The 12,097-nt window shown below is 63.6% G+C and overlaps 1 protein-coding gene across 1 annotated transcript; it reads right to left on the bottom strand.

Annotated features, from left to right (window-relative positions):
- Nucleotides 1-1,114: 1,114 nt before the first annotated feature.
- TPRN (taperin) lies at nt 1,115-11,028 on the bottom strand. The gene is given in 7 exon segments (XM_021927013.2): nt 1,115-1,681; nt 1,766-1,872; nt 1,961-2,195; nt 8,505-9,505; nt 9,508-9,659; nt 9,661-9,905; nt 9,907-11,028. Coding segments are annotated over 7 exon segments (2,226 nt in total). The 5' UTR covers nt 10,330-11,028; the 3' UTR covers nt 1,115-1,618.
- Between the last annotated feature and the right edge of the window lie 1,069 nt (nt 11,029-12,097).

Genomic DNA, 12,097 nt, shown 5'->3' with positions numbered 1-12,097 from the left:
CAAGTCCTGCTTGGCCTGATGACACCACTGCTGCCACCAGGCCCTGCTGCCCCTTTCCCTGGCCACACGCCAAGCACTGGCCACCTCCATCCTTCTGCGTGCCCTGGGGCCTCTGTTCTGTCCCTGCAGCAACCAAGCACTGCCTGAGGACTGGGCCTATTTGGGAAGCGTGTGTTGATCCAGAGGGTCCAGAAAAGAGCTGGGCCCACCCCCCAACCAGGGAAATACACCAAACTCTCCTTCCGCCGGAGTCTGGCCAGACAGCAGCACTTTGCTCTGGAGTTTGGTTCTCCAGGGAGGAAACGGGGCTTGGGTTCAGAGGGTTGTAAACAGCCCCAGATCTGGCTGCCCGGGCAGGTGCTGATCCCCACTTGCCTCATCCTGTGGGGGTCGGGGCACACCAAGCCCAGCAGGAGACACTGTACCCTGTGCTGCCCTCATGCTGCCCTTCCCTTGGTCCCTCCACAGGCTCTGGGCCCCTCAGAGAAGTCACTTCAGGCCCAACAGCTGCAACACTCACCCTCCCACCTGAAGTCTAGGCCCCTGACAGCAGGCCTGGCATCCTACCTCCCACAGTGCCAGCTCTGGGAGGCTGGGGTGGAGGGGCAACAGGTTAACAGGCCGTAGAAGTTGGGGGGTTGGCCGGGCGCGGTGGCTCAAGCCTGTAATCCCAGCACTTTGGGAGGCCGAGACGGGTGGATCACGAGGTCAGGAGATCGAGACCATCCTGGCTAACACGGTGAAACCCCGTCTCTACTAAAAAATACAAAAAACTAGCCGGGCGTGGTGGCGGGCGCCTGTAGTCCCAGCTACTTAGGAGGCTGAGGCAGGAGAATGGCGTGAACCCGGGAGGCGGAGCTTGCAGTGAGCTGAGATCCGGCCATTGCACTCCAGCCTGGGCGACAGAGCGAGACTCCGTCTCAAAAAAAAAAAAGAAGTTGGGGGGTCAGAGCCTTGGCCACTGGGACATCAAGGAGTGGGGGTACCAGACTGGGGTCCCCTCCCACACACCCTGGCACAGACGTGCAAGCTGGGGCCCACTGTACCCCATGTGGCCTCTTACTGCAGAGACCTGCCCCTGCTCCCCTCTCAGCCAAGGACCACGCAGTTGGGATGCCAGCAGCCTTGTCCAGTGCTGTTTATTGAGTCCATCGTCAGAGGCAGGAAAGATGCCACTCATCACAGAGGACATGGGGGCTGTGGGCAGGGGCTTAGGGTCCTGCAGAGGACAAGTAGCTGGGACAGCCCTTCACCCCAGACCCCCCCATGGCCGCTGGGAGGCAGGCTGAGGAGACAGGACAGGGAACTGCCAGGTGTAGAATCTGCACAGTCCCCTGCCAGGTTGCAGATGGCCACCACCGAGCAGACCCCTGACCTCACCCACAGGCAGTTCCCCACCCCACTCCCCACCTGGGCCCTCCCAAACCAGGGCCGGGGAGTGAGACCCAGACCTGGTCCCAATGGCAGGAGGCACCCCGGCTGCTTCCAAGGCCAGGAGGGGTGGGTGGAATACAGTGAGACCAGACAAGGCAGAAGTGGGTGCAGTAGTCCCTGGCTACTGCCCAGCTTCCGGGACTCCCACAGCTGGGGCTCAGCCTTGGTCCTGGCAGTGCTGGGCTCAGAAATAAAGGGCTGGCTCGCTGCGGAAGTCCGAGAGGTCATTCTGACTGGCAGGTGTGAGCTGAAAGTGAGAGAACAGAATGTGGACACATGGGCTCGCCCAGGCATCAGACTCCCCGCAGCGCTCCCCTCCCCTGCAGCTCACCATGGCCTCTGTGGGCGGGGGCTCTGCCTCCCTCGGGGCCTGCTCTAGTGCCTGCTCCTGCCACTTGCTGAAGGCCACAGAGTGCTTCGGGGTGTAGCTGGACAGGCCTGTGAACGGAGATGCACACGTGGACATGTGGACACAGACCAGGCTCCACCCCGCCCAGGCTGCCTGTCCCCCTAGGTGGACACCCACCTGAGCTGCCCTCTGGCAGCCGAGAGCTCTCGGGTCTCACGCTGCTCACAAACGTGGCCCGGGGCAGGAAGAGTGCAAAGGGCTTCTCCTCTGAGCCGGAACCCTCTTCCTCCTCTTCCTCTTCCTCCTCCTCCTCCTCCTCCTCATGCTCCACCTCTTCCTCCTGTGCTAGGGAGCTCTCGGAGGGGTACTCAAATGTGGTCTGCAGGCTTTTGTCATTGAAGGAGATCTTCATCTGGGAGTGAGAGTCACATGAACGAGGGCTGAGGGCCCACATGGGCACAATGCCAGGGGCTCAGGTCCAGCCCTCAGGATGAGGCTGACCCAAGTGGGGCGCCGGACGCGCCAGATGCACCATCAACCCTTCGGGGGCTCCAGGAGGTGGGCGAAGACCTCTCCAGCTGGACCCTGCAGGCGTCCATCCCCTCCACCCTGGGGGCCAACTTCCCCTCCCAATCCCAACCAGGGAGCAAACTCTGATCAGGACCAGAAGCCCAAAGCCTCTGGGTCCCCAGAAGCGTCTAAACCAGCTCCCAGGGCTACCATCTCAGGATCCTCCTGCTCTGCTGTCTGGGCAGAGCACCAGCTGGGGGGACACTGGGGTGGACACATCCCCTCCCACTAGAGCAGGAACAGGGCGGAAGAGAGGCTGTCCCCTCAGGAGTCTTGCCCTCTAGGCTCCAGGCAGCTCCTGCTGGTGTCTGGGGCCTCTCTCTAAAGCCAAGTTCATGTCCTGGTTTACTGGATGCCTGGACAATCCGGCAGAGCACGGACCCCCCCACTGCTGACAAGGGCCTCTGTGAGGCGTCAAGGCCGGGCGGTAGCCCCAGGCACCATCACCCACCTAACATAGTTGAGAGTTGGCCTGAGGAACTGTGCAGAGTGAGGAACTGCCTCCACTGAGCCTGGGTGCCAGCGACCCCAGCAATGACCCCTTCCTCACCCTGCTGTCCCTCTGGCCCTCGTCCTCCGTCCCCACTTCGTAGGCTGCAGGATTTCACATCTGAGCAAATGCTTTCTTTTTCCCAGTGGCCTTGAAGCCCAGGCAGGGCTGCTGGTTCCCAGGGGCAATGGGAGCAGTGGTCAGGACTCTCCACCTCCCCTGACCGGGGCTTGCATGGGGCTAAGCTCCCCACAACAGCCGAGCTCCCACCGCTCAGCTGCACTCAGCCCGGCCCCAGTGGTCCCCCATGAAAATGAGCGGCCCCCACCTGCAGCAGATGAGAGCGGCCCTGCCGGAGCTCGAAATATTAAACTCTTCCTGGGCACAGGACACCAGCAGCTCAAGTTCCTCCTCCTCCCCTAGAAGGACCCAGAGGCAGGAGCCGGGCCCCAGGCAGAGAACCACCGCAGCCAGGCACAGTAGGATGAGACAGCCTCTCAGGAAGCAGCTGAGGCCACACAGGGCTGCCACGACAGGGCCGAGGGCACACGCTCCCGCCATCATGCCCTCTCCCGCAGTGGCCACACGGCCCACAGCCAAGCGTACCCTTGGGTCCCTTCTCACCATGAACATCCCCACCTCCTACAGCCGGGGGGCCACCCTTTGTGCCCAAACCTCCAGCTTCCCTTCTCAGCACAGCTCACACAGAGCCCTGCTGGGCAACTCAGCTGCCTGCTTGCATCCCTACCCTAGGCCTCAGCACCCCAGCTGTCTGCACAGATGAGCGGGGGAGGGGGAGGCCACCTGGATCAGACAAAACAAGGAGAAAGGCACCAGCTCCTGTCCCTTAACTGCCCCGCCTGTGGCTAGGCCCACCTGGCCCTCCAACGCTCATCCCACAGGAGGCCAGGCAGGGAGAGGCTGGGACAGACCCTACAAACACCCACCCACTGCCAGCCCACTTGGGGATGGGGTCACCCAGCCCTCCCAGACTCATGCTTTGGGACAGATACCCCAGGTGGAGGTGCTCAAGGCAGGACGGGGCTGGTGGGCCAGAGGTCTCCCACAGCCCCAAAGTCCAGCAACAAATGGGGCTTCCAGTCGCCCTGGATACGTGGAGCTAACCCAGATGACCCCGAAGCCCTCCAGGCCCAGCCCCCATGGCTGAGAACACAGAAGGGCCGGCTGCCAGGGCTGCAGGATTAGTGCCCTCGCTCGTGCACATGACCAGTCCCAGCAGGGGGGCTGCGGGGGCTGGGTGCACATGGGCCCTGAGCCTGGTACAGCCTGGCCAGGCAGTGGGGAGCAGGGGGTGGACAGGCAGCCCCTGTCTGCCCTCAGCTGGGGCCCAGGGCTCTGGTCACGTCCTGCCTCCCCAGGTCTCCTCAGCTGGGCTGGTGCACAGCCCTCCCCTCCCACTGTGGAGACAGGTCAGTGGGTCACAGGACACCCCGTGACTCATGCTGTGGGCAGCCTGAAGACCCCAGGACGCAGGATGGGCAGAGGGTGTGGCCAGGGGCTGGCAATGCAGCCTATCAGGGACTTCGCCTGGCACAGCCAACAGAGAGCCCGCAGGTGGGTCCCGGCTCAGCCCAGCCTCCCAGCGGAGCCTCCTGGCTTCTCAGGACCCTTTTGTTCTTGCTCCACTCACCCTGCCTGTGCACACCTAGCTTTGGTTACCAAAGGGCCTGGCCTCCACCCGGGACAAAGGGCCAAGCAGCCAGCCCCAACCTGCCCAGATGGAGGTGTGAGCTGAGCCCAGCCCTGCCCCTCCCTCCTCCCTGCACACGGCTACCTGCCTCCCATCCCCCACGCAGCCCCAGCCAACGCTCCCACGGGTGGCCGGACCCTAGACCAGGCTGCCCGAGTGCGATGTCCACAGCAGGCTCCCGGGACGCTGGGTGCTCCCTGAGTCAAGTGTGGCCCCAGCACCAGGCACAGCCTCCACCCATGAGAAAGCTGAGGGAGGAGGGTCCAGGCAGCTGCTGGGGTCCCTGGCTTCAGAAAGACCACCTAGGTGGCACCTATGGGAAGAGCTGGTGGAGAGGCGGGAAGGAAAGGAAAGTTGACAAGAAGGGGCTCACCCAACAACAGTGAGCGATGCAACAGCCCCTGGCCACCCAGGATCTGCGCTGCACAGGGGGAGACGCAGGGAGGAGCCCAGTCTGGGGCTTGGTGCTGGCCGGGAGGTGGTGTCAGCAGGTAGGGCAGATGTCAGGGTGGCACTTGGGTCTAAGGATCAGAGAGCGAGGCCTTGGGAGTGGAGGCGGAAGTCCCACAGCAGGTGAGGGCAGACGGCCCTGGGTGTCCAGGACTGAGCCCTGGGGACACTGACATGCTCCGGCTGGGCAGAGAGCCAGAAGAAGAGGAGGGGAGGAGGAGAGGAGGGCAGAGGGGAGAGGAAGGGGCAGCCAGACAGGTAGGAGCCAGGCCAGGTGGCGCTCCACGAAGAGGAAAGGCTGCAGCGCCAAGTCCCACGGGCGGCAGGTGTGAGGATGAGAAGGGATGCCCCACCCTCCAGGAAAGCAGCCTGGGCGCGGCTGCAATAGCACACAGCAGTCTGCCCCAAGATCAGCCTGCGAGACGGTGCACCTGCCGCTTCTGCCAATGGACAACTTAAATGGGCTTGTGCCTGCCAGGCAGCTCCCCGCCCCCGGCACATAGGCCAGCAGCCCCCCACTGCCCAGAGCAGGGCGGCACCCCTCAGAGGCGTGCAAGGGCATCATACCCTGTGTGGGGACAGCCAGCCCCAGGGCAGGTGCCTCACAGACTCCCACCACCCAGACAACTCCACTGAAGAGCTGCCCTTCATCTGCACCCCAGGAAAAGCAGCAGCACCACCAGTCACTGAGACGCACAGTAAGCCGTTGGCCCACAGTCAGGTCCTGCTGGATTCCAGGCCCTGCAATCCCTGCACTCCACCCCCATGCTCTGGGGTCACACACAGCCAGTGGTCCCAACCAAAGGCTGGGGCCAGCACCATGGCTCATGCCTGTAATCCCAGCACTTTGGGAGGGTGAGGCGGGTGGATCACCTGAGGTCAGGAGTTCGAGACCAGCCTGGCCAACATGGTGAAACCTTGTCTGTACTAAAAATACAATAATTAGTCGGGCGTGGTGGCACACACCTGTAATCCCAGCTATTCGGGAGGCTGAGGCAGTAGAATCGCTTGAACCCTAGGAGATGGAGGTTGCCCTGAGCTGAGATACTGCCACTGCCCTCCAGCCTGGGTGACAGAGCAAGACTGTCTCAAAAAACAAAAAATAAAAAAAGGCTGCCTAGGGTGGTCAGGCAAGGCCAGGTACAGGACTCGCATGGGGCACCTTGCACCCCCACCTGTGAGTGCTCCTGGCCCAGGGGCCACAGAGTACATGGGACAGCCCTGCCCCGCAGCCCACTGTGCCGAGGCCAGCAAGCCATTCTGAAAGGCAGGGCAGCCCCATGCCTCCGTCCCCTCCTGATGGACATTCTGGCTCTTCCCAGGCAGGGCAGCTGGCCTGTACCCAGGCAGGAAGTCACAGCCAGCAGGTCATGCTGCTCTGGCAGGGCCCTGCCCGGGCCACCTGGCCATGCCAGGCATTGTCCATCTGGACTCCCACCCCTTCAGGCTGGCCCGAGCTCCTCCCTCCTGCTGGTCCAGGGCTTGTTTCCCAGGCTCAGCTTCTCTCCCCGACTGCATCTTTCTGCTCCCGTTGGCCCTCCGGCCCCCACCCTGCCCTTCTGATTCTAACCCAGCCACAAGTGACCCCCACAGTTCTGTCCCCCCCCCCTTTTTTTTTTTAAGACAGAATTTCACTCTGTCGCCCAGGCTGCAGTGCAGTGGCGCCATCACGGCTCACTGTAAGCTCCGCCTCCCGGGTTCACACCATTCTCCTGCCTCAGCCTCCCGAGTAGCTGGGATTAAAGGTGCCCGCCACCACACCCAGCTAATTTTTTTATATCTTCTTAGTAGAGACGGGGTTTCACCATCTTGGCCAGGATTGTCTTGAACTCCTGACCTCGTGATCCACCCGCCTCGGCCTTCCAAAGTGCTGGGATTACAGGTGTGAGCCACCATGCCCGGCACAGTTCTGTCCCTTCTGAGGGCAAAATGGCCAGGCCCTAGGCAGCGGCCTCAAGTCCCAGGAAAAAGCCAGGCTCCCAGGGATGGCCACACAAGTTACGGGGAGGGGTTCTAGAAACAGGAACCTGAACTCAGTTCTCGCCCCACAAGCTCCATGACCTCATCTGACTCCTGAGCTGAGGTGCAGATTCCTCTCTACAAAGGGGGAGGTGTCCCCACTGCCACCTCTGGGGCAAGACCAGGAAGCACCCACCTCGCGTAGCCAGGGCCAAGGGTACGGACGCAGGGGAGGGAAAGGCAGACAGGAGCTGGGGGAGAGAGGCTGTGGCTATCAGACCGACCCCACCTCGATGGGCTGGGGTGATGCTCGGGCGAGGGTTGGGGAGACAGACCCATGTGGCTCCAGGAATGGGAGGGGCCCTGTGCCCAGCCCCAAGCCCCCACTGGAAGCACCTCAGGAGGGTTAGCACAGATGCCTGGGCCGGCAGACAGAGCAGGCAGGAGCACCAACGCCCTGGTTCCAGCAGGGGAGGATGGACAGGGAGAGGCACAATGCCAAGGCCAATCCCAGGCAGGAAGCAAACAGAGGGAGGCAGCAGCCTGTCTGCTAAGGGAGCCTGCAAGGTCCCATCCCCAGCCTGGGAAAACTGAGGCTGGAGGACAGCCCATCTCAGGGGTGAGCCTAGCCAGCACTGGCTCTGGGGCAGTGCCTGGACAGGAAGAGCCAAGGGAGACGCCCCAGGCCCCCGCTCAGTCCCCAGGGAAGGTACACCTGCTTCCTGACAGGTCACCGCAGATGGGGAAGTCACGTGGAGCTGCCCTTGGAATTTGCCCTGGGGAACAAATACAGGTGCAAGAATGACCAGGAAGAATCTGAGGATTTTCTTTTTCCTGTGCCCAGAGGGTTCCAGGCCACTGGCCAGGAGGGAGACTCCCCTGCCTGGCTGGCTCAGAGCCTCCAAAGTCCCCTTCTCCCCAGCAAGCTTCCCAGGCCCAGAACAGGCATATGCTAGACACTCACGCGGCACTCCTGCCCAGCTCCCAGCCAGTGTGCTTTCTGGGGCGTTGACAGCCCCCTCCAACTGGCTGGTGGGCTGCACCCCAGGGCTGACCATGATGCAGGGATCCCGCCAACCCCGATCACGGGCCTCTTCCCACTCACATCCTGGCGCCCCGCGCCCATGCAGCAGGCCCTCCAGGAGACCATGTGAGGCCACCCCCTCAAAGCCAAGCCTAGGGAGGAGCCCACAAGCCCAGGTCTGCTTCTTCCAACTGGACTGACAAAGGGACAGGCCCGCCCCGCTAATTCCATATGAGCCACAAGAACTAGCAAGAGGCACAGCACTGTCTGCCCCGGTGCTCTCCAGCAGCCTCGCAAGGCACACAGTAGGTCAGCTGTCCCCATGGCCCAAGTCAGGGGGCTCCACTGGGGCCCTGGACCCGGCATGGCTCACCCAGCCCCAGCTCGCCTCGAGTCCATATAGAAACCATCCTTTGCCCAGGCCAAGCGTCCTGGGATCAGGGCAGGTGCTGCCCACACGGTTGTGTGAGCTGTCACTCTCTCCCTCCTGGCCAGTGGCCCTGCCCCCACCACTGACCTTCTTTCTTGAGGAGCCAGCCTTGGTGAGGCAGGACTTCTGCAGGGCCAGGTAGCCGCCAATCACTTCGATCTCGTGCACGGTGGGGTAGCGCTTCTTCAGCGTGGGCCCCAGGAGGCAACCAGCCTTCTCCTCCTCGGCCTCCTGTGGCCGGGGCTCCCCGTTGGCCTGACTGAAGTTCTGGCCCTGCAGGGCCCCTGGCTTCCTCTTGGGCACCACTGTGAAGGTGTTGCTGCCCCGGGGCTGAAGCTCTGCCACGCACCCGGGCCTGGCAGGACGCAGGGAGCAGGGTAGTTTGGCTTCTTGGGGGGCCACCTCCTCCCAGTCTACCTCATCGATGAAGGTGACAGGCAGCCCTGGCTTCCCGTATTCCCGGCTACTCTTGTCCAAGCCAGGAACCCTGAGGCCCTCAGCAGGCTCAGCTTCTTCTGCAGCAGCCGGCAGGAAGGGGGGTGGTGAGGACGGCCTCTGCCACCTGATGGCCCGGTCAGTGAGGGCGGTGGCTGTCCTGGGACAGGCCCCCTCCTCGACTGCCCACTGTGCCTCGACCTCCACGGGGCTCTTCCCTTGGGCAGGCGCACCATCCCCTCCAGGCACCGGCTGGGATCCGAGCTCCTGGCTCGGGGAGGCCGGGCCCACGTCTCCCTTTGGCAGCTCCACGGACTGCGCCCCCTCAGGAGGAGGGGCGCCGGAGGCCTTGCTCTTGGGAATGAACATGAAGGAATTTCGAGAGTTTGCGCGGAGGCTGGCCAGCGCCCGGGCCTGGAGGTCCCCGGAGGGGATGGTCTCCATATCTGGCTTGGGGGCCGGCCGAATCTCGAAGGAGTCGTTGGCGCTGGTGGCTGCGGAGACGCACTGGCGCTGGCTAGGAGTGGCACTGGCAGGGGGCCAGGCTGGAGTGGCACTCGGGGTCCCGGGGCTGGGGGGCGGGTGGAGGGACTCTGAAACTCACCCTGGCTTCCACTGTCCCCGGCCAGGCAGAGGCCCAGAAGGCAGTTGTGGCTGGCCCGGGGCTCCGGGACCAAGGGCACGTTGGAGAGCAGGTGGGCGTCTGCACCGCGATGCAGACCCCGAGGGTGAACGGTGAAGGAGTTGCTGCCGGTGCTGGAGGAGGGGCTCCAGCTGCGGCGGGCCCAGGGCTCCGCCCCTCCTGCCGGGCCCAGGCGCGACGGGCGGGCGGCTGGGAGCGCAGGCAGGGCAGGGCTGCGCGGGCAGCGGCGGCAGCGGCGGCAGGGAGCGAGGGGCAGGCGCGCTCAGGGCTCCGCGGCGGCGCGCGGCGCAGCAGGCGGAACCGAACCTCTCCAGCAGGCGGCTGACGCGGCCGGGCGGCGCCCCGTACACCAGCACCTCGGCGGCGCGGATCTGCGCGGCCCCTGGGGCGGGCGGGAGGAAAGCGGGCGAGGAAGCCGGGCACCGTCTCGATGATAAGGACGCTGTCGGCGCGGAGGGCGCGCACGCCGGGCACGCGGCGGTACCGCTCCAGCAGCCGCGCCCCCGCCGCGCCCCCGCCCCGCCGCCGCTCGGCCTCCAGCCGCATGAACGGGTTCTCGCGCAGCGGGCCCAGGCTCTCGGCCAGCACCCGCTGCTCGGGCTCCGCCGCCCCGGGCCCCGCGCCCCCGCCCAGCGCGGCCAGTTTGGCCCGCTTCCGCTCCAGGATCTCGCGCTTCCAGGCGGGCACCGCAGCGCGCGGCCCCGAGCCCGGCCGCCCCAGGGCGGCCATGCTTCGAACGCGGCCGCGGACGGCTGGACTGAGGGCCGGAGTGGCCGCCGCCGTCGCGGCAGACCTGGGCGCCGCGGCCACGCCCCCTCCCGGGCCACCGACCATTGGGGGGAAGCCCGCTCTCCCCGCCCCGCGCGGGACGCCCACCTATGGCAGGAGAGGAGGGCGGGCCCCTCAGGTGACCCTACCGATTGGACAACACTCTCCTCAACCCCGCCTCCCAAGGGACTTCATTGGACAACGCCTATCACCGGAGCCGGCCTCCATTGGGAAGGCCCCTCGGACACACCCAGGCGCCTCGCGCTGCTCACTGGCGGACCCCACTTCCGCCCCTGCGCTCTCGCCTCCGGGCGTCCCTGCGGGAAGCTGGGTGGGCGGCCCCTGGGCCCCGCGCCCCGAGTGACCTTGGCTGAGCTTGGGACTTCCTCACGCTGCCAGCACCGAGGCCGCCTCTTCCATCCGCTGAGGGTGCAGGAAGGGGGCTGCTCCAGGACCGAAGGCACCCGCGCCCGTGGACGGTGCACAGGCCACACTCTGGCCCGGACCCTGCTTTCACCAGGGGTCCTCCGACCTCCGGCAGGTGCCTGCGGGGCTTCGAAATGCCAATTCTGGAGCCCTGCGCAGCCCCAACGAACCAGTTTCTCAGAAATCGCTAGTTTTTATAGGCTGCCCAGGTGGGAGCCTCTTACCCCAACCTTTCCATCCGTGGTCCCCACAAAGCATGTGCAGGAGCAGGCACAAAGGAAGCAGCCTCTCCCGCCACACGCAAGCAGGCTCACCAGGGCAGGGCCCTGTATACTTGGACAGTTCTCCAATGCATTAAGAGCCAAAAAAAAAAAAAAAAAAAAGCCAGGGTAACGGTGGGCCCCATAGGGCCGACCCCTGCGTCTGATCACTCCACCCTGCCGCCACGTTAAGGCTACTCCTCTCCCATCGGTTGAACTTCCCCCCATTCAGGCTCCAGATGCCATGACCCTGAGGGCACAGCCTCCAGGCCGACAAGTCCCTTCTGTCCCAGGGAGGGCTTCGGAGTGCTTCCACAGTCTTTCAAGCCTGCAGATAATAGGGAGATCGCTTGGAGCCATGGGGAGAAGGGGAATTGGAGTGCGGACATCACCGTCTTTCCATCACCTGCCCTGCAGTCAGCAGCCTGCTCAGTAGACACTGCTGCTTCCCACACCACTTGCCTTTCAGGGACAGTGCTCCAGGGTCACCTGGGTCTCTGCGAAGACGCAGAACAGGTTTTTCTCTTTTTAACTTGGGGATGCCCTCCTCAGCTTCTGTGCCCCATGACAGTCTGCAGCAGCCGCTAGCTTAATGCTGCCTTATTCTCCTGCCACTCCATTAAGCTGGAGAAAATAAAATTTTTTTTTTCTTTTTTTGAGATGGAGTCTTGCTCTTGTCACCCAGGCTGGAGTGCAGTGGCAGGATCTCGGCTCACTGCAACCTCCGCCTCCCGGATTCAAGTGATTCTCCTGCCTTAGCCTCCCAAGTAGCTGGGGTTACAGGCGCCTGCCACGACGCCCAGCTCATTTTTGTATTTTTAGTAGATCCAGGGTTCCGCCATGTTGGCCAGACTGATCTCGAACTCCTGGCCTCGTGATCCGCCTGCCTTGGCCTCCCAAAGTGCTGGGATTACAGGCGTGAGCCACCGCGCCCGGCCAGAATTTCATTTCAGCCTTCCAGAAGCCAAGTGTCTCCTCCCATAGGGCCCTCCTCAAATCGCCTTTCCAAAGGAAGCATCCAATGTTCATCACTTCTACCCTAATAGGGTTGCCCAATTCTGAACTACCAAAATAAAACAGGGGAACACACAAAACACAAAATCTAGAAATAAATAACATCACGAGGAAACTCACTCCCACTGTTCAGC

The sequence above is a fragment of the Papio anubis genome, chromosome 13 (genome assembly GCF_008728515.1).
Source record: "Papio anubis isolate 15944 chromosome 13, Panubis1.0, whole genome shotgun sequence".
NCBI classification, from domain to species: domain Eukaryota; kingdom Metazoa; phylum Chordata; class Mammalia; order Primates; family Cercopithecidae; genus Papio; species Papio anubis.
Note: the sequence above shows the minus strand (reverse complement) of the source record. Positions and strands in the feature narration are given on the sequence as shown.